This window comes from Scyliorhinus canicula, chromosome 16 (assembly GCF_902713615.1).
Source record: "Scyliorhinus canicula chromosome 16, sScyCan1.1, whole genome shotgun sequence".
Lineage (NCBI taxonomy): Eukaryota > Metazoa > Chordata > Chondrichthyes > Carcharhiniformes > Scyliorhinidae > Scyliorhinus > Scyliorhinus canicula.
This window is the reverse complement of record NC_052161.1, coordinates 12,785,782-12,807,596: the sequence shown is the minus strand read 5'-3', so window position 1 is coordinate 12,807,596 and position 21,815 is coordinate 12,785,782. Positions and strand designations below refer to the sequence as shown.

General features: G+C 48.3%; 1 protein-coding gene and 1 long non-coding RNA gene across 6 annotated transcripts in view; one reads left to right on the top strand and one right to left on the bottom strand.

Moving 5' to 3' along the window:
- Nucleotides 1-21,815, bottom strand: part of sema4gb (sema domain, immunoglobulin domain (Ig), transmembrane domain (TM) and short cytoplasmic domain, (semaphorin) 4Gb) — a 199,543-nt gene that overhangs the window by 161,617 nt on the left and 16,111 nt on the right. For 3 of the 4 annotated variants that reach the window (XR_005463770.1, XR_005463769.1, XM_038822318.1), the window contains exon 2: nucleotides 14,340-14,607. Coding sequence is in view for 1 of the 4 variants with exons in the window: in XM_038822318.1 (XP_038678246.1) it covers nucleotides 14,340-14,469 (130 nt within the window). In the remaining 3 variants the exon portion in view is untranslated. Of the gene's footprint in view, nucleotides 1-291; nucleotides 982-14,339; nucleotides 14,608-21,815 lie in introns of those variants that run through there. The other variant, XR_005463771.1, reaches the window with a different exon arrangement.
- Nucleotides 544-21,815, top strand: part of LOC119979735 — a 62,601-nt gene continuing 41,329 nt past the window's right edge. For both annotated transcript variants that reach the window (XR_005463774.1, XR_005463775.1), the window contains exons 1-2: nucleotides 544-606; nucleotides 11,419-11,612. This is a non-coding gene — a long non-coding RNA (uncharacterized LOC119979735). The remainder of the gene's footprint in view (nucleotides 607-11,418; nucleotides 11,613-21,815) is intronic.

Sequence of the window (21,815 nt, the reverse complement as noted above, 5' to 3'; positions counted from 1 at the left end):
CACGACGGGTTTGACACTCGTCAAGAATCCCAGTGGCCAGTGGGAATCCCAGCGAGAGCTAACGGCCCCGGAGAATCGCCCCCTTCCCCCATTATGTTTGGAAACACTGCATTCTGGTGTTGTTTAAATTCAGTCGGAAATCGCAATGTCCAATGGGTAAAGAGAATAGGTAAACAATGTCGGCCCAGATTCCGGACGGAAACGAATGCCACAACCCCTCCCAGCCGTATGAGGTTATTTGTCCCCCTCCACGTGCTGTAGTTGTTACTTTGTTGGCCCAATTGTCCTCACCTGAAAGAATCGACTCTTGTTGGTCTAAGATGGCACAAGTGCCTGCCTGCTCAGAGGAACATTCGTTGTGCGAAAGGCTGGGCAACATGCAGAATCTAATCAACCCCAGGGGACATGATACTTGAGCCACAGACAATGAAGTGATGACTCGTTGAGCAGTGATTGTGACAAGGACAAAGGTTAATTACAGTGACCTCAGAATGTAGCCTCTGGACTGCATGATTCAGTATCTTGTTAGTCAGTGCACTAAGCAGCTGAACTGTTGGTGAGCCAGGAGCCAGTTTTCATTTAGAAACGTGTGCGCAATGCAATGAGGTAAATTGAGCAAAGATACATTGTTATGCAAATACAATTCACGCCAAGATCATCACGACCAAAGCGCGGCTTTGTCTCTCCCATAAACTCTGCCAACACCGCAGTGTAGCACGAGAGGAGTGCCGCATTGTTACGTGGACCACTTTTTGGGAACGGACCTCGAACCGAACCCTGCAGGTGGTCCAGGTGGATTATGTGTTCATGTTTAAAGAAAAGTCCGGAATTCTTTTGGAATCGAGACCAACATTCCTCCCTCGGCCAAAGCCACAAACCATAGCTTTGCCTTGTTTGCCGTGCATGGGATGTGCAGAGAACGTTGCTCCATTTGGCTGCTTAACGAGTGGAGGCAAAGTTCAGAGCCATTCACCGCCTGGAGAAACATTCATAAAGGGGCCACCAAAATGGAAACTTCTCGGGCTGGATTCTCCGCCGGCGGGATGCTCCGTTTTCTTTTATAAATTTACAGTACCCAAATCATTTTATTTTTCCAATGAAGGAGCAAATTTAACGTGGCCAATCCACCTACCCTGCACATCTTTTGGGTTGTGGGGACGCAACCCACGCAAACACGGGGAGAATGTGCAAACTCCACACGGACAGTGACCCAGAGCCGGGATCGAACCTGGGACCTCGGCGCCGTGAGGCACAGTGCTAACCACTGCGCCGCCGTGCTGCCCGGGCTGCTCTGTCTTGCCGGCAGTCCCGGGGGTTTCCCGACGGCCTGGGGCTGCCCCACAGTGGGAAACCCCATTGACCGGCTGGCGTAACGGAGCATCCCGTCGGCAGAGTGAAACTGAAATGTGGCACGTCGGGATGGAAAATCCAGCCCATCTTATATCTCATTTTGGAACAAAAAAATAGGAGATCTTTCAAATGTATTTCTCTGAGGACTTGTTCTTTTAAATCTCTCGTAGTTCAAGTAAACCTTCCCATTTTGAGCTGGGCTCCAAAACTCTATCCCTTGCAATGTTTTAAATCACTGCCCCAGCGGAACTATGAGTTTCTGGCAAACAGGGAACCATTCCTGTTGAATACAGTTGCCTCTTCCCTACATACACTATGCTAACCACCGCCAACACCATCCCAATTTCCTTAAGTTCGGCCAAAAATCTCTGACGGTCTTAAATCTCACCAATACCAGAAACGATGGGCCAGGATTTTCTGACTGTTCACACCAGCGGGATCCTATGGCCCCGCCCGTGGCGCACCCCTGCCATGGATTTTTCGGCCACTGGCAAGCCGCGCACTGCCACTGCGGAACACGCCATGGGGGGAAGAGGAAAATCCCGCCCAAAGAATAGGGACAGGATCAATTTCTGCTGCTGCCAAAGGTACAGTTCTCAGTCATAGAATCATAGACACCCTACAGCGCAGAAGCAGGCCATTTGGCCCATCGAGTCCACACCCGCTCTTGCTCCGATAGACCACCCTACCTGGGCCCAATTCCCCACTCCTAGCCCCATAATCCCACCTAACTTTTTTGGGCAATTGATCATGGCCAATTCACCTAACATGCACATCTTTGGTCTGTGGGAGGAAACTGAAGTACCCAGAGGAAACCCAGGCAGACAGGGCGAGAATGTGCAAACTCCACACAGAGCATCACCAGAAGTCAGTATCGAACCTGGAACCCTGGCGCTGTGAAGCAACAGTGCTAACCATTGAGCCACCGTGCCGCCTATTAAAAAAGTGTCATCCAGAAACTGCCTGTTTGTCCAACTGTGTTGAAACCTCCTTAGGGTTATGACAGATGCCCATCCACCCCGCAACCCCCTGGGTGATTTTACTAGATTATCAACTATACCTTTGTAATTAAATTGAGATTGGATTGAGACCACCTTAAATCAGTATCAGCAGTGTAACAATGCCCTAAGGAGCCATTCTATAATTGCCACGAGAGAATTCGCGTGCATAATCCTCCCATAAGACAAGGGTAGTCATTACACAGTGCACCACATAGACACCCCTGCCCCTATCACAGGAGCACTTTGTTTATCCGAGACAACATTCTAAAAGAAAACATTGTGCTTAATCCCTTCACATAATCATGGTAATCCCAAAACATGCATTAACTGCCTGCCATAGTTGGCTGTTCCTCAGGAATGCCACAGCTTGGCTTTTTTTTTTACAGAACAGTTCCATTAAATACTCCTACTTGTTCCAGTCTTCTGTCAGCATGTAACCCGAGCGGTGAGGATTTTGTAAAGTGTAAATGTCGTAAACTGTGATGGATGATCAGTAACCACCTGCACAAATTTGGCAACATTCGTGTGTTCCCCCTCCCCCCGGCTCATTAAGTAAAATTAGCTGTCAATGTGGAAGTCTATGTTGTCAATGTGGGAGGACTGGAGGAAACCGACGCGACACCTTCATCTTTACTTCCAGTCTGACACCAGCCCCCAGACATGGTGCATAAATTTGGAACAACCCTTAAAGCTATTAGATGAATTAACAGAATAGGAATAATAGGCTCTTTCTTTCGCTCATTGAGGAGGCTTGAGCATTGCTGGCTGGGCCAAGAGACAACGGGGGTGATTCACTCATCTCTTTTGGGGGAATTACAGGTGTGAAGCTGAAATTGCTCCTATTGCCCGCGGCTCTGCATTTGCTGCCCCAACGGGATGTGATAGCCATTCTATCCAGACTGAGAATCTTACAGAAAACTCAGCACAAAACCTCGGCCGATACTCCAGTGCAGTACTGAGGGCGTACTGCCCTATCACGGGGCAGTACTGAGGGCGTACTGCCCTATCACGGGGCAGTACTGAGGGTGTACTGCCCTATCACGGGGCAGTACTGAGGGCGTACTGCCCTATCACGGGGCAGTACTGAGGGCGTACTGCCCTATCACGGTGCAGTACTGAGGGCGTACTGCCCTATCACGGTGCAGTACTGAGGGCGTACTGCCCTATCACGGGACAGTACTGAGGGCGTACTGCCCTATCACAGGTGTCAAGTTTCAAATGAGCCATTGACTTGGGAGGACAAATGTTTCAATGTAGAAGATCCAATTGCACCATTTGAAGGGGAGGAGTTTCTCCCCAATGTCTCCGCTCTCAACCAATTACATTAATTACCACATTCCTGGTCGAGTGCGCATTGTTTTACCTTTTACCACATTGGCTGCACCTCAAAAGTACTTTGTTAGTTGAAAAGAGCTTTAGGACATCCGGAATTCTTTAAAGACTAAAAACTAGAAGCCAAATAAGACAGTCATCAAAGAAATCAAATAAGGAATTCAGAAGAAACTTCTTTACCCAGAAACCGTTAAGAATATGGAACTTAGGGCAGCCCGGTGGTGCAGTGGGTTAGCTCTGCTGCCTCACGGCGCCGAGGGTCCCAGGTTCGATCCCGGCTCTGTGTCACTGTCTGTGTGGAGTTTGCACATTCTGCCCGTGTTTGCGTGGGTTTCGCCCCACAACCCAACGATGTGCAAGATAGGTGGATTGAACACGCTAAATTGCCCCTGAATTGGAAGAAAATTAATTGGGTGCACTAAATTTATTTTAAAAAAGAATATGGAACTTGCGGGCAGCACAGATGTGTTTAAAGGGAAGCTACATAGAAAAATGAGGGGAAAGGGAAGTTCTGTTGATAGATTTTTCTATGTTCTATGTTCTGAGTAATCCACAAAACTGTTACAGTGCAGAAGGAGGCCATGCTACCCATCATGCCTGCACTGGCTCTCCAAATGAGCGATACAGCCATTGCGATTCCCCCGCCTTCTCCCCGTAACACTGCACATTCTTCCTTTTCAGATTATTCTAATTCCCTCATCAATGCCCCAAGTGAAATCTGCCTCCTCCACCACACTCGCAAGCGGCGCATTCCACATCCTGACCCCCTCACTTGCGAGAACAAAAGTTTCTCCTCCTGTCGTCATGGTTTGTTTGGCCAATTACCTCAGATTTACGCCCTCTTGTTCTTGATCTTTCCACCAGTGGAAACTATTTTTCCCTGTCCAGCCACCTCACGGTTTTGATTATTTCTACCAAGTCTCCCCTCAACCTTCACTTCTCCCAGGAGAGCCTGTTCCAACTTCTCCAATTTATTTATGAAACTGAAGTTCCTCATCCCTTGAAACATTTTTTGCGAATCTCCTCTGCACTCCCTCTCATATCGTCACATCTTTTCGATCGTTTGCCGCACAGAACTGAACACAATACTCCACTTGAAGCTGAAGTGATGCTGTATACAAGTTTAGCACAATGTTCTGGATGAGAAGCCGGGGATCGAACCTGGGACCCTGGCACTGTGACCCTGGCAACAGTGCTAACTACTGTGCTGCCCCCACTGCCCAGAACCTCCCCTACTCAAAAACACAATAGGATGGAAAACCATCACCTCAAGCCACTCACCATCCTGACTTGGAACTATATCGCCCGTTCCCTCACTGTCGCTGGATCAAAAGTCCGGAACTCCCTCGCTAACTGCACTGTGGGTGTACCTACGGCACCTTCTCAAGGACAGCAAAGATCAGGGAATAAATGCCACATCCCGAGATGATTAACAAAAAAACAATGAGCTGATTACGTTCAGTCGATTGAAACCAGTGGGATTCGAGTGATTGGAGCCTCGGAAGCTGAAAACAATGGTTCGCCCCTGTTACCCGACACTCCAGAGGAAAGATTGGCAAAAGCTAGGAGGCCGCTTGAATTCAGCTTTGGCCAGAGCATCTGGTTTTGCACGTGGCTGGTTGTGACGAGTCGCAGGGCAGGAACTTGCCCATGACTGCAACGTGTACAAATAAAACTTGATAGTAGCATCAGAATATGGGTTTTCCATCAACGTGGTCACTCAGGGGGTGATCAATTTCAGGAGGCTTCCAAGCAAGTCAAGCTCCAGGGTAGGAGACTGTGGTCAGGAGTTACACAATGTGGCATTCCACACACAGGTTTCAGCTTCTGTTTTCTTTATACAGCCACAGGCCTTTTTCATCATCTACTCACGCCAAGTGAATACAAAAGATGACTCACTCCCTTAGCGCCAGGAACGTCACCCACAACGCAGGGCCGACTCCTTAAATTGCAAAAGGTTGGGACTTGACAATGTTACAAAGTTGAGCTATTGCCATCGGAATGAGCACAGGATACGACTCACCTTTCAGCAGCTTGGTATGCAATGTGATCTGCAATGGAGAGGTTACATTTATCAGGGGAGATTAATCAGGCAGGGGCTCTTTTCTCTCGAAGAGTGAAGTCTTTCAGGTTATGATCGGGTTTGAAAGGGTGGCGCAGTCTCACGGCGCCGAGGTCCCAGGTTCGATCCCGGCTCTGGGTCACTGTCCGTGTGGAGTTTGCACTGCCCCGTGTCTGCGTGGGTTTCGCCCTCACAACCCAAAGATGTGCAGGGGAGCTGGATTGGCCACGCTAAATTGCCCCTTAATTGGAAAAAATTAAATGGGTACTCTAAATTTCTAAAAAAAAACAACAAAAAAATAATAGGGTTTGATAGGATAGATGTAAGGAAATGGTTCAGACCTGTGGGGGAGACCAGAACTGGAAGTCACAATTATAAAATGATTAAATCCAACAGGAAATGCACGAGAAACCTGCAGGGAATTATTAGAAGGTGGAACTACTATGTGCAGTGGTTGATGCAAGTAGAATAGGTGCATTAGGGGAAGCTAGAGGTACACATGAGGTGAAAAAGGAAGAGAAGGATACATTGAGGGGGGTGGATGAAGGGTGGTGGGAGCAGGGCTGTGGGGAACATAAACGCAGTACAGATCCGCTGGGCTGAATGATGTTTATCTGAGCTGAGGTTAGATTAGATTTAGATTTATTGTCACGTGTACCAAGCTGCAGTGAAAAGTATCCTTCTGCGTACAGCCCAGGGCGATCGCTCCATATACATGAAAACATAGAACATACGATAAACACATGAGGATACATAATGAAAATACATCAACATAGACAAAGGGTGAAGCAAATGGAATATAGTGCTACAACTGTAGAGAAGATGTGTAGGAAGTTCAGTTCAGTCCATAAGATCAGTTCAGACCCTAAGCGGGTCATTCAGGAGTCTAGTATCAACGGGGAAGAAGCTGTTTTTTGAATCTTATTGGTGTGTCTTCTCAGACTTCTGTATCTTCTGCCCAAGGGAATAGGTCGGAAGAGAGAATTACCCAAGGTGGGAGGGGTCTTTGATTATGCTGCCCGCCTTCCCAAGGCCAGAGCGGGAGGTGTAGACAGAGTCAATGGATGGTAGGTGGGTTTGGGTGATAGACTGGACGGTGTTCACGACTCTCTGAAGTTTCTTGCGGTCCTGGGCAGAGCAGTTGCCGTACCAGGCTGTGATGGAACCAGTTGGGAAGCTTTCTATTGTGCATCTACAAAAACTGCTAAGAGTCAATGTGGGCATGCCAAATGTCCTTAATTTCCTGAGGAAGTATAGGCGCTGTCGTGCTTTCTTGGTCATAGCATCGACGTGGGTGAACTAGGACAGATTGTTGGTGATGTGAACCCCATGGAATTTGAAGCTGTCAACCATCTCCACCTCGCCTCCATTGATAGACAGGGCGTGCACTTCCTGAAGTCGATGGCCAGCTCCTTAGTTTTGCTGACATTGAGGGAGAAATTGTTGTGATTTGCACCATGCCACTAGGTTCTCTATCTCTGGGGCAGCATGGTGGCACAATGGTTAGCATTGCTGCCTACGGCGCTGAGGACCCGGGTTCGAATCCCGGCCCTGGGTCACTGTCCGTGTGGAGTTTGCACATTCTCCCCGTGTCTGCGTGGGTTTCATCCCCACAACCCAAAGATGTGCAGAGTAGGTAGATTGGCCACCCTAAATTTCCCCTTAATTGGAAAAATAATTGGGTACGCTAAATTTATTTTAAAAAAGGTTCTCTATCTCCCTCCTGTACTCTGACTCATCGTTGTTTGAGATCCGACCCACTACGGTCATGTCATCAGCAAACATGTAGATGGGGTTGGAGCTGCACATTCAGTGTAAACTATGTACCTTCCTAGAGTTGGGCAGCTATTTCTGATTAATGTCAGGAAACCAACAAACATTAAATTCAAATTATTTTAATCGCCGCATCCCGCACACAATATTGTAGGCCGTGCTGAATTAGCCCCGATTCATTAGAAGAGTGAATAAGTCATGGTATACGTGTGGCAAGCAGGAAGTCAAAGGGCATCATCTGACCAAATGGAACTGCTACAAGAGCAGTCAAGGTCACGCTCTCGTGGAGAAAATGGCACTGAAGGGCTGGCAATTCCAGTGATTTGTGATAGACCCGAATTGGGGGGGAAGATTCAGATATTCAGGATCTGACTCTGAGAAACATCTCAGCTCAGATTAGCTTTGGAGCCTCCAGGAACTGACACATCTGCGACCAACATCCATGAGATTAATCGTAGGGACGATAAAAACAGGAGGCGTGATATTCAGCTTCTTTGAATATTTTCACTGACTCGTTATAAAAATATTGAAGCTGAAGGAAAGGATATGTTTAACTCGGAGGGGCACTTGGGATTGGGAAACGCAACCTCCAAGGGTACGTCTGACCGGAGTCGGCAACCCTAACGCGCGCACATCCTCATCCCAACGGGAAACCCGGAACAGTTATGGTGGGCTTCTCATTTTATGAAGGGTGTGTTTAATCAAAGCTGCTTTTTTTTCTTGTTTGTCACATTTCCTACATTACAACAGTGACTACACTTCAAAACCCATTGGCTCTGAGACATTCTGAAGCAGTGACTGGAGCTATACAAATGCAAATCCTTTTCCTTTCGTTATGTATTTCCAATGTTTTTAAAATTTCTGATTCAATTCTTGGCATTTGCCGCTTTTTGGGGGCGGCACGGTAGCACAGTGGTTAGCACTGTTGCTTCACCGCGCCAAGGTCCCGGGTTTGATTCCCGGCTTAGGACACTCTGTGTGTGGAGCCTGCACGCTCTCTCCGTGTCTGCGTGGGTTTCCGCCGGGTGCTCTGGTTTCCTCCCACAAGTCCCGAAAGACACGCTGGTTAGGTGAATCGGACATTCTGAATTCTCCCTCGGTGTACTCAAACAGGCGCCGGAATGTGACAACTAGGGGATTTTCACAGTAACTTCATTGCAGCGTTAATGGAGGCCTACTTGTGACAATAATAAAGGTTATTATTGTCCACTTTATTTCACTGTCTGGCTGTGAGATGCCAGTGAGTCATGGCCACTAATCAATCAGGGAAGTAATTGTTACGAGACCGGGTGAGGCAGTGGGTTCGACTTGGGACCTGAGTTCAAATCTAGCCCAGGGTGGTTAAGTCAAATCACACATGCCTCTGCTAGACGTATACTATGTGAAATGACTGAGCAGTTTCCTGTAAGCATGGACCCACTGCACAGGACAGTGCAGGGGAGATGGTGATGTCCTGGCAATGGAATTGGGCTAGTACTCAACCCTGGGACATGAGCTCAAATCTCGCCACGGCAGCTGCTGAAGTTTGAATTCAATTAATTAATAAATTCAATTCATTAATAATAAATCTGGAATTGAAAAGGTCAGTCTCGAGAAGGCATGGTGGTGCAGTGGTTAGCACTGCTGCCTACGGCTCTGAGGACCCGGGTTCGATCCTTGCCCCGAGTCACTCGCCGTGTCTGTGTGGGTCTCACCCCCACAACCCAAAGATGTGCAGGGTAGGTGGATTGGCCATGCCGAATTGCCCCTTGATTCAAAAAGAAATTGGGTACTCTAAATCTATAAGAGAAAAAAAAGAAAAGCTAGTGTCAGATTGGTTAGAGTGGCAATCGGTTAGCGTGCGGTGCTTATACAGCAATAATGGTGACCATGAAACTCTCATCGATTGTTGTAACAACCCATCTGGTTCATTGATGCTCATTAGGGGAGGAAATCTGCCGTCCTTACCTGGTCTGGCCTACATGTTCCAATGGGGTTGGCTCTTAGCTGCCTTCTGAAATGGCCAATCAGATCAAGGGCAATTAGGGATGGGCAACAAATGCTGGCCGTTCCAGCGAAGCCCACATTCGATGAAAGAATAAAAAAAGTATTCATTCAACGCCCATGGGCAAGCTTCCTCACAGAAGCCACGTGTTCAGTATTGCTTTTTGTGGGAATTTTTTTTTTTAAAGACGTCAGGGCCTCAGACAACGATGGGACCAACAGTGCATCACCTCAACCAATGTGAATTATGAATGAGAAACAGAGCAATGATGGAGAAGCAATTAGGGTGAATTTCAGGTTAATCAGGTGGTAGAAGAGATACAAAGAGAGGAATTTTAAATCCCAAAAATAGATGCGTTGAGGTTGGGTATGATGCAAAAACCTTTCAAATGACAAAGGTGCCTCAAACACCCTCATTTCCAATTTTAATAGATACAGGATGACCTGTGCTTGTGGCTAACGTGCTACCAGAAGGCAGTGTGCTTATTTATCAATATTTTAATGAGGCTGGTTTTATCTCCATTTTCAGGCTTCATGAAGCCCGGCAGCTAAAGGGAGGCAAGGATTGCTGTGTTGAAGAGGGGTCAATTACTAGGGGCCATAGGTGCGAGGGGTAAAGTTTAGAGGAGATGTACGAGGCAAGTTTTTTTACACAGAGGGTAGTGGGTGCCTGGAACTCGCTGCCGGAGGAGGCGGTGGAAGCAGGGACGATAGTGACGTTTAAGGGGCATCTTGACAAATACATGAATATGATGGGAATAGAGGGATACGGACCCAGGAAGTGTAGAAGATTTTAGTTTAGACGGGCAGCATGGTCGGCACAGGCTTGGGGGGCCGAAGGGCCTGTTCCTGTGCTGTACTTTTTTTGTTCTTTGTTCTTTCCAGCACTGCTCTGGGCCAAGAGAAGGAATAGTGCTTCCCCCAACTCCCCATCCTAACCTGTTCCCTCCACACGACCTAATCCCACCCAGTCTGCAATACACATCAAAACCAACTCCACACCCTATGATTGCAACCACCACCCCACAACAACAATCAAACAGCCGCAGTAATCACCGGTCCTTCACCAGAGCTCCCATCTCTATCCCCCGACCTATCCCTCAGTCCGCACAATTGCCATTCAAGTGCTAAACCTGGTTTAGCTCAATGGGCTAAATCGCTGGCTTTTAAAGCAGACCAAGCAGGCCAGCAGCACAGTTCGATTCCCGTACCAGCCTCCCCGGACAGGCGCCGGAATGTGGCGACTAGGGGCTTTTCACAGTAACTTCATTGAAGCCTACTCGTGACAATAAGCGATTTTCATTTCATTTCTACTCCAGCACACAAATCTACATGCTCCCAAACAGCTGCCTCTGCTGCCCCACCTGACAGATGGAATCCTGTTTAAAATAAAACAGCTCCCCAATCCCGCTAGAAAATCCAGCCCGAATAAATATCAGGATCAAAGAAAGGGACAAAAGGATTGAATTATGGTGAAAGAAATTGGCGCAGAGAGGTAAAGGTAAGATTTATTTTTTTTAAACTGACATTTTTTTAACCTTGAACAACTGACTACACACAAACACGCAAATAAGATTGAACACCTTAAATTGTACCCTTTCTGGCCCAGAGGGGTTGCTTGGCATTGTATTAATAATAATCCCCCATTGTTACAAAAGCTGCAAAGTACCAGCCCTGCCTGTCCTCAGTGAATTTACTGCACAGTTCCAGCAAGTCAGAAGTAACAGCAAGGCGAAGGGTGAATGGGAAACAATCAATGAAGTAATGTTGCTCATTTGGAGAGCCCAGGTGCAGATACGATGGGCCGAATGGCCTCCTTTCTGTGGCGTAACAATTCTGCGATTCTGATTCAGTGACTCCGTAAATCAACCAGCAGCTTTTGGAGATTCAAAACTCACGTTGTATCTTATTCGCCAGACCTGCAGGCAAATTTTCTCATTGCTACTACTTCCAGCAAGGTCCAGCCGTTTGTTGGGGCAGAGGAGAGGAAACGGTAGCCTGCACCAAACAGTGAACTATCGTGCAAAATCTCACAGGACCCGGTGAGCACTTGACATCGGCGAGGGGTGTCTGAATTCTTCAGCATTACAGACCCTCACCTGGGCGAGCAGGTAAAAAAAAAGCGAATCGCACCCGCAACAAATTGGTAAAGATGTTACAGCATCGTCTTAGTATCTACCACACATACTGGCAAGAGGGTCACAACCATAAATAAAATGAACAAGAAATGTATGTCCTCGAAGTATTCGGGGAATTGGCGGAGGCACACTGTATGGAGGCTTCTCAATTAAGGGCTTTGCGTAACAGCTTTTACTTCTTTACCCAGAGACCGATTGGAATGTGGAAATCACTAACACAAGGAGTAGTTGAGGTGAGCGGTATAGTGCATTTAAGAGGAAACTAGATGATCACATATGGGAGCTTCCCATTAAAGGAAGCCACACTGGACTGAGAAAATTCTTAACCCATTGTAAATATATCAGATATAAAAACAGCAAAGAGAATTTACTGACATTACTGAGACCTGGGGCGGGATTCTCCGACCCCACGCAGGGTCGGAGAATTGGCGGGAAGCGGCGTCATTTCCGCTCCCGCAGGTTTCGTAATTCTCCCGCCGGAAAAAACCGGCGTTGTGCAAATCCCGTCGGCGGCCTGTGAAAACAGCTGGCGCCGGCAGGATTTCATTTTATTTGCACTGACCTGAAATCTCCGGCCCGGATGGGCCGAAGTCCCGCCGACGTGGCCACGGGTCACGTCGGCGCAAATCAGAGTTGATTTAAAACGGCGTCAACCATTGATGATGGTTGACGCCGTTCAGTGTCGGGGGTGGGTTGAGGCATTGGGGGGGGGGGGGGGGGTGGGTTGCGGCCATCGGGGGGTAGCGGCCATCGGGGGAGTGGGTAGCGGCCATCGGGGGAGTGGGTAGCGGCCATCGGGGGAGTGGGTTGCGGCCATCGGGGGAGTGGGTTGCAGCATCGGAGGAGTGGGTAGCGGCCATCGGGGGAGTGGGTTGCAGCATCGGAGGAGTGGGTAGCGGCCATCGGGGGAGTGGGTTGCGGCCATCGGGGGGGTGGGTTGCGGCATCGGGGGGGTTTGGGGGCAGCGGCGGGCAGAGAGGGGGGGGCGACGGTGCGTTGGCCCCGGGCATCCGTCGCCCCCCCTCTCTGCCCGCCGCTGCCCCCAAACCCCCCCCCCAAATGCCGGAACACACACCCCCCCTCAAATGCCGGAACACACCCCCCCCCCCCAAATGCCGGAACACACACCCCCCCCCCCCCCCCAAATGCCGGAACACACCCCCCCCCCCCCAAATGCCGGAACACACACACCACCCCACCCCACCCCACCCCACCCCACCCCACCCCCACCCCCACAAATGCCGGAACCCACCCCCACCCCCACAAATGCCGGAACACACCCCCCCCCCCCCAAAAGCCGGGTCTGTCTCTCTCCTCCTTATCCTCCAAAAAACGCCGGGTCTCACCACTTCCGCAGCTGGTGAAACTGACGCGTATCGCGTCAGTCAGCTGCTAGCCCCTCCGGGAACGGAGAATAGCGGCCTTCAAGAAGGCCCCGGCGCCGGAGTGATTGACACCGATTTTTCGCAACCCGCGTTACGAAGGGCTACGGAGAATCCCGCCCCTCATGTTCGACTGACAAACCATTCTTTCTCGCCCATTTTCCAAAGTCCTTGCAGATCACTTGAAGGTCAACTACGAATTGACTCGTCCCACAAAGTGAGTCAAAATAGTGCCCACTGTGTATAACTCCTGAACAGCACCCAATCAACCCTGTGTAGTACTCAATAAATGAGCACTCAATAAATGAGCTCTATACATTACATACCATAATCCCCATATAGCATCTGCTATATAAAACATTGCATAGCACTCCCCGAGTCCTGTACAGAACCTGTTATATATAAGTATTATACAGTACCAGTTTTAAAAGTCCTATATCGTTCCTACAATTTATAAATTCTTTATAGTACCCATCACTTAATGGTTCATTCAGCACCACATGTACCTCCTGTATACTAGGCACTATATAAGGGCTGCATTGTATCATGATATAAACCCTGCATAGAACTCACTATATATAAACCCTGTACCGTACCCATTATATATGCTCCATATAGTGCCTGTAAGATTGTACCATTGCATGCCCTATATATGTATTACATGTATCATGCCTGTTATATAAGCCACGTATAGTGCCCACTACACATAAGCCCTATACATAGAACATACAATGCAGAAGGAGGCCATTCGGCCCATCGAGTCTGCACCGACCCACTTAAGCCCTCACTTCCACCCCATCCCCGCAACCCAATAACCCCTCCAACCTTTTTTGGTCACTAAGGGCAATTTATCATGGCCAATCCACCTAACCTGCACGTCTTTGGACTGTGGGAGGAAACCTGAGCACCCGGAGGAAACCCACGCACACACGGGGAGAACATGCAGACTCTGCACAGACAGTGACCCAGCAGGGAATCGAACTTGGGACCCTGGAGCTGTGAAGCCACAGTGCTACCGTGCTGTCTACAATACCATATGCCCTATATAGTATCTATGACATTAGCCCTATACATATTCATTGTATAAGTTCCATGCAGTGCCTTCTTTATGAGCCCTATAGAGTAACTGCAAAATAGACCTTATTCAGTATCTGCTACAAGTCCTAAATAATAACTGCAGTGCGTGTTATATATGACCAATTCTGCATCCATTATATAAACCCTATTTGATATCCATTATATGTATAAGGCCTAAGTATATATGAGACAAATCCTTGTAATCCTGGGAATTCAACATAAAGAAGAAGTGGCACATTACCATGAATTGGCACTGTCCTTCTGGGAATATTGTCTAAATCCACAGCATGCGTCACCGAGCACAGCGTAACTCCAAGTATTAAAGGAATGAAGAGCTGAACTTGGCGACCACAGCCACTCATTTTCTGCATTCTGTGGCATGTAATACCCCTGGCGTCAGGGTTGTGTGAGATAAACTGAAGGGACAAGCCGTCTATTCGTCCTCCGGCATCGCGCAGTGATCCTTCCAGTTTGATTTTCCACGCCGTTCAGTCATAGATTCCTAATCGCTATGGGAATGAAGAACAGGCAAATCAAAATAAAAAACTGATTCGTCATCGCATATCAAAGCAACAGCTAGAAACATCAACAGTGACAACAGTGTACTTCAATTGACGTTTTCTTTCCACCTCCAACACTCCCAAGTTTCCATTTACTCACGCATGTCTCGGCTCCCCCTCTCAGTTTAACCTGACATTTCTTCCGCCCACAGTGTTAACATGGTGGAACGTTCTGAGGTGTGTTTTTCACAGGAGAGGGGGTGAAGAGCAAACACCAAGGGGAGATTGGGAGAAAAGTTAGGGTAGCTGAAGCCAGGCGTAGGATGCAGACCCTTGACATTTGAGGGGAGTGGCCGTTACCAGTGTGTTGGTGGGGATGCAGATGGAAACAAGGCAACGTACAAAGTATTAATTTCCTTGTTTGGTTTATTTTTATGGTCCCTCCGATGACTTTTGGCTGGGCCCGATTCGACTGAAGTGCTTTGTTTATCTATCTCATGAGATGGGGCAGCACGGTGGGGCAGTGGTTAGCGCTGCTGCCTCACGGCGCCAAGGTCCCAAGTTCAATCCCGGCTCACTGTCCATGTGAAGTTTGCGCATTCTCCCAGTGTTTACGTGGGACTCACCCCCACAACCCAAAGATGGGGCTGGTTTAGCACAGTGGGCTAAGCAGCTGGCTTGTAATGCAGAGCAAAGCCAGCAGCTCGGGTTCAATTCACGTACCGGACTCCCCGATCAGGCACCGGAATGTGGCGACGAGGAGCTTTTCACAGAAACTTCATTGAAGCCTACTTGTGACAATAAGCGATTATTATTATTATGTGCAGGGTGGGTGGGTTGGACACGCTAGATTGCCCCTTAATTGGAAAAAAAATAATTGGGTACTCTAAGTTTAAAAACAAAATCTATCTCATGAGATCATGCAGATGAATGTGTTACGGTACCAGAACAGACCCCAATTTATATTCGGAAACCCGACGAGAATCTCTAATAATTTTTCAATCTGCAAACTGTGAGGAAAAGATAGTTCACCCCCAGGAGACATTCCACTGACAATTAGGGATTTTTTGTATTGAAGCAAACTTTATTATTAACACAGGATTAACCCCAAGGATCCAAGGAATCCACTGCTTTTTAACGAAAAGTTAAACAGTTCTTAAAAAATTAAGGAGAGGGCAGCACGGTGGTGCAGTGGTTAGCACTGCTGCCTCACGGCACTGAGGTCCCAGGTTCAATCCCGGGGTCACTGACCGTGTGGAGTTTGCATATTCTCCCCGTGTTTGCGTGGGTTTCGCCCCCACAACCCAAAGATGTGCAGGCTAGGTGGATTGGCCACGCTAAATTGCCCCTCAATTGGAAAAAATAAATTGGGTACATTAAATTTTTTTTTAAATGAAAGAGAGGTCTTTGATCTTACTTTCTTATCTACTTCTCAAATTTCAATTGAGCAAATTACACACACACACACACACACACGCCAAATGCCATTTATTAATACAGTTAACTTAGTTGCTTTCAGCGGCTTATTCACAAGGACCTTGGAGAGAAGTTTTTAGGAGTCAGTCTGAGAAATACAACTCCTTTCCTCAGAACCGAGAGCAGAACGCTAAAATGTAACTAAAAACAGACAGAGGGCAGGGCTGAAAATGAAACTAGTATAGGCACAGCCCCTCCCATGAGTGACATCACAGCTTGCCTAGATGTTAACCCCGTAAACACAGCTTTAGCAGACATTTAATCAGGAGTATATTAGCCTAAGCTCTTTTAATAACATTATTATATCATTTGTCTGTTGCAGTAAAGATAAAAATGTCCAACATTCATCACAAAAGACCCCAGAGGTAACGGAGAAAATGTTCACAAACTGAATCAAGAGAACACGTGGAGCGCAATTTAAGTCCCAGGCCGTGGGCGGCAGGGTAGCGCATTGTTGCTTCACAGCGCCAGGGTCCCAGGTTCCATTCCCGTCTTGGGCCACCGTCTGTGCGGAGTCTGCACGCTCTCCCCGTGTCGGCGTGGGTTTCCTCCGGGTGCTCCGGTTTCCTCCCACAAGTCCCGAAAGACGTGCTGTTAAGTGAATTGGACATTCTGAATTCTCCCTCTGTGTACCCGAACAGGCGCTGGAATGTGGCGACTAGGGGTTTTTAACAGTAACTTCATTGTGGTGTTAATGTAAGTCGACTTGTGACAATAATAAAGATGAATATTATTAAGTGGCCGCATTTAGCCGCGTGATTCTTCCCGCTGGCATTGTCAAGAAACCCAACGCTTTGAAACGTCACTCGGATTAGATAGGGGGCCTCAGCGGGGAACGCGCGGCCGAGGCCGCACATAGCCATGTTTTCTGCACTGAAGAGTAATCTCTGGAGCCTCCGATGTGACCCCAGACTCCCCCTTCCAAGCCCCAACTCACTCTGAGGGGTCTCCTGGACGCCCCCCCCGTACCCCACCAACACCCATGCATGGCACCCCAGCCCGATCACCACAGTGTGAAAAATGCCAACTTGGCACCTTGGCAGTGCCAACCTGGTACCCTGGCAGTACCACTGCCAGCTGGCAGTGCCACTTCAGCACTTTGGCAGTGCCAGGGTGGCACCCAGGTGCGGACTTTTGGGGTGCCTGGCTGGCAGTACCAGGGTGCCCAGGTGCCATCAGCAGTCCCAGGGTACCACCCTGCCCAAAGGCCATGCACTGGGGGGGCCTCCAATCCACTGGGAGACCACAACGATTGCTGTTCTGCCTGGTCGCCGTTTGATGGACACCAGCACTGCACGGCGCTCGCCCGAGGTCACTGAATGGCGCTCGCCCGAGGTCACTGAATGGCGCTTGCCCGAGGTCACTGAATGGCGCTTGCCCGAGGTCACTGAATGGCGCTCGCCCGAGGTCACTGAACGGCGTCGCCCGAGGTCACTGAATGGCGCTCGCCTGAGGTCACTGAACGGCGCTCGCCTGAGGTCACTGAATGGCGCTCGCCCGAGGTCACTGAATGGCGCTCGCCCGAGGTCACTGAACGGCGCTCGCCCGAGGTCACTGAGGTGAAGGGGTTAGATCCCAACTCCTCGGGTGCTTCCGGAAACTGCATTTCAGAGTGGGACTAACTGTCTCAATTTAATATGCAGACTTGCCAAATTGTGATCCCGCCCACATTGGGTGAGATTTACATTGCACCATCTCGCGAGACCGCGTTGCTCTCGCGAGACGTTGCGAGCCAGTTTTGTCCCGTGAGTGGGGTCTCCGGCTTCTAACGGCCACGTTGCGCCGCGGCATGCTATCTTTCGGGCACAGAGTGGCCGTTCAATCGCGTCTTTGATCATCACACTTGCTGAAGACGGCAAATCAAGACATGCAAATAACAATTGAGGCTAAACTGGCGGAATTACGGCCAGTGATGTTAGCGAAAACCTGACTATCTTGTTCGTCTGCTCAATCATTCAATTTATTTTAAACGGGTAAACACCTCAAATTAAAATACCGTGGGGAAATTGGTACGAATGCGAAAAGTCTTGAGATGGTAATATCAACAGCAATTCCTCCCTCATTACTCCTTCCTGCACAGCATTCACAGCAACTAGGAAAGAAACATTGCTGAAACGCGACACGGTGGCAGAGTCAATATCACTGCCTCACGGCACTGAGAATCCAGGTTCAATCCTGGCCCCAGGTCACTGCCCGTGTGGAGTTTGCACATTCTCCCCATGTCTGCGTGGGTCTCACCCCCACAACCCAAAGATGTGTAGGACAGGTGGATTGGTCCTTATTTGGAAAACAAAATAATTGGGTACTCTAAATGTATTTAAAAAAAAGAATCATTGCTGAATGGAATTTTGAATAGGTGCCTAGCAAGATGCAAAGATTCAGACATGAATTGAACAGGACCCATCACACCATGGACAAAATTTCAAATGGTGTGCTCCTTCTTCAAAATTTCATGACGCATTTTTTTTTTTGAAGGACAGTTTATTGCTCTAAGTTTTCAAACTGTCTGCAATTTTTAGACAAACGTGTTATGACAAATCCTTCACTAAAAGCCTCGTTCGTCAGCTCCCCTGACAGATAATCTGGTTAAATCAGCGAGTCCAGAAGTGTTGTGATTTATCTTTGCAAATGGGCACACAAGTCAGAGTGAGAGGAAGACAGAGACGGAGTCCGGGGAGACTGCGTCACAACCGAGCGAGGGGAAGGAGAGGGAGAGGTGTGGGGCACGAGAGAATGGCAGGCAAACGAGAGGTTGGGAAAGCAAGAGAGAAAGACAAAGGACAGAGCGAGAGACAACCAGCCACAGAGCAAGCAGGCAGAGGGATGAAAGAGAAAGACAGGCACTGAGAGACGGCAAGACAGAGAGAGGACAAGAGAGAAAGAGAAAGCACGAGTGGCAGAAATCCAAAATACAAACAGAAAAATTCATGGTTAGTTGGCAGCTTCAATGAAAAAAAAACTGATGAAGGCCATTCCAGAAACAGGTGAATCTTTTCTTTCAGGTACTCATTGAGAGAGAGAGGGAGAGAGATCACACAGACAATGCAGAAGGATATAGACTTGATAGAATCAACCTCCCACTGCTTGCACAGATCTCCAAGCCACACTTACCGACGTCACTCATGGGAAATTCTGCAGCAAAGATCATCTCGGCATCGAACGTCTTAAAGAAACAATTTGCTATATGATGACGCGGATAAAATATTGAGTTTGGTTTCACCCTTTCAATGTCCATTTGTGGGGGAACTAGAGATGAAAATCATCAGGGCAATGCTCTTCAAACAAATGGAGCACGCACCAAAGTCTGATTATTAAGTGGCAGGTTCAGAAAGCAGAGCGCAGCAAGGCGCCTTATCCTGCCGCCTCTTTGGCCTCTGCACTGTGCAATATGTGTCTTGTCTCCATTTGAGGTTCATCCTCATATTATTCTCTGTCAAAAGTTGCTGAAATCTTTGCTGAGATCGTTAAGCACTAATGATTGTTTGGACAAAGATTACTGAAGGATTCTGCTGCTGAATACTTGATGTGATTTCGGGTCATTAGCAATTGCTGATGTTATCCCGGCCCAGGGTCACTGTCCGTGTGGAGTTTGCACATTCTCCCTGTGTTTGCGTGGGTTTCATCCCACAACCCTCAGAAGTGCAGGGTAGGTGGATTGGCCACGCTAAATTGCTCCTTAATTGGAACAAATGAATAGGATACTCTAAATTTAATTTTTTTAAAGCTCTTGCTGATGTAGGCCTTTGTCCAATGTATGGAACTGATTTTAATCTAAGTATGCTCTGTCTTTTTAAAGCTCAGTACAGCTGCTGTTTGGCGAAGTCTCGTGTGCTATTTTCCATTTTACTTAATTCCCTTCCTCTTCTGAGATGCTGAATAATGCAGAAGTTCAACTTCACATTGCACAAAAAAGCAGTTTCTAAATCTGTGCCAGTGTGATCTTCACCCGGCCCCCCCATCCAAAACCCCCCCCCCCCCCCCCCCCCCCCCCCCGCCATATGGTGATGGGCTGACTAAAAATTTCATTTCCTTCTCCCAGCTTCATCCCAGCCCATCTTTCATTCAATTAGCACAGAGTGAAGCATTCATTCACCTTACCAAAGATAACTGACGCATTGGTCAATGGCAGCCAATAATAGGGAAAGGAGAGGGACAGTGCAATTAAGGTTGCCAACTATTGCTCTGGAGTCTCCATAAATTGAAGGTTAATCACGCGAGACATCACAGCCTGGATCTCGTCCTTGCTGGGTGGGGTCCAGATTTACATATGTAAATGAGAAATTTGCATATTTAAATGAGCAGTCCAGCTGACTTAAATATATCGGCGCCCGATGCTCCCGAAGCCCAGGAACGAACGCCCATGCCTGGGAAACCTCACCATGGTGTCATTTAGCACTGGCCCACAAACTGTGGACTAGGTGTAATGACACCTGGGGGGGGGATCTCCCAGGGCATCTCCCAGGGCATCAGAGGCCCCAGTGCTGCCCTGCCAACATTTATTAACAATGTGATAATGACCAAATAATTTGTGTTTGTGATGTTGATTTAGGGATAAATATTGGCCAGGACGCCAGGAATAACCTCCTTGCTCTTCTTCAAAATAGTGCCCTGGGATCTTTTACATTCATGTGACGTGGGATGGCACAGTGGCACAGCGGTTAGCACTGCTGCCTCACGGCACCGAGGACCCGGGTTTGATCCCAGCCCCGGGTCACTGTCTGTGTGGAGTTTGCACATTCTCCCCGTATCTGCGTGGGTCTCACCCCCACAACCCAAAAGATGTGCAGGGTAGGTGGATTGGCCACTGTGGTAGTCACCACTAGTAGTACTACATGCATTAAGGTATGGCCCGTATAGTAGAGGTACATGGGTAAATCCCTGCCTGCTGGCTCCACCCAGTAGGCGGAGTATAAATGTGTGTGCTTGCCGTGCTGCAGCCATTCTGGTTCCGGCTACAGGAGGCGCAACATCTTTGCTCAATAGAGTCTCGATTGTTCCACTACTCTCGTCTTTGTGGGAATTGATCGTGCATCAGCCACGCTAAAGTGCCCCTTAATTGGAAAACAAGTAGGGCATTTTAAATTGATATTTTTTAAAAAGACATTCACATGAGACCCCAGTTTAGCCGTCTCATCTGAAGTACAGCAAGAGTGCAGTGTTGCTTCAGCACTGCGCTGGAGCGCCAGTCTGCAGTGGGGCTTGAAGCCCCTAACCTTGCCATTCAGAGGCGCGAGTGCTACCAACTGAACCGCGGCTGAACAGGAAATACCGCAAACACTCAGCAGGAAAACAAGAGGGAAAATGTTTCAGGTCAGTGACATTTGATCGCAGCCGACTGAACAGTTTCACTCTCTTGTCTCTTACCTGCCGAGCATCTCCCAGACTCGCTGATTTTAGCTCAGATTTCCAGCACCCGCGGTATTTTGCTTTTGTCTCACTGATTTTCTGACACTCCCTCCCCATGGTTATGGTTCTGCGTTCCCAACAGGAGGTCGGAAAATGCCTTCTTTATGCTGCCACTGCAGAATTTGTTTTTTTCATGAGAATGTAGCAACAGAAAAGCCATAAAGCACGATCCTTGTTTGGGAAATATAGGATGCTGCTCTCAAAGCTTATTGAACCTCAGCCCCTGATGGTGACACAGCAACACCTCTAGTGTCCAGATCACCCCCCCCCCCCCCCCACAATGTGCTAAAAACCTCAATTAGTATGTATGCACCATTCCACGTCGCCACAAATTT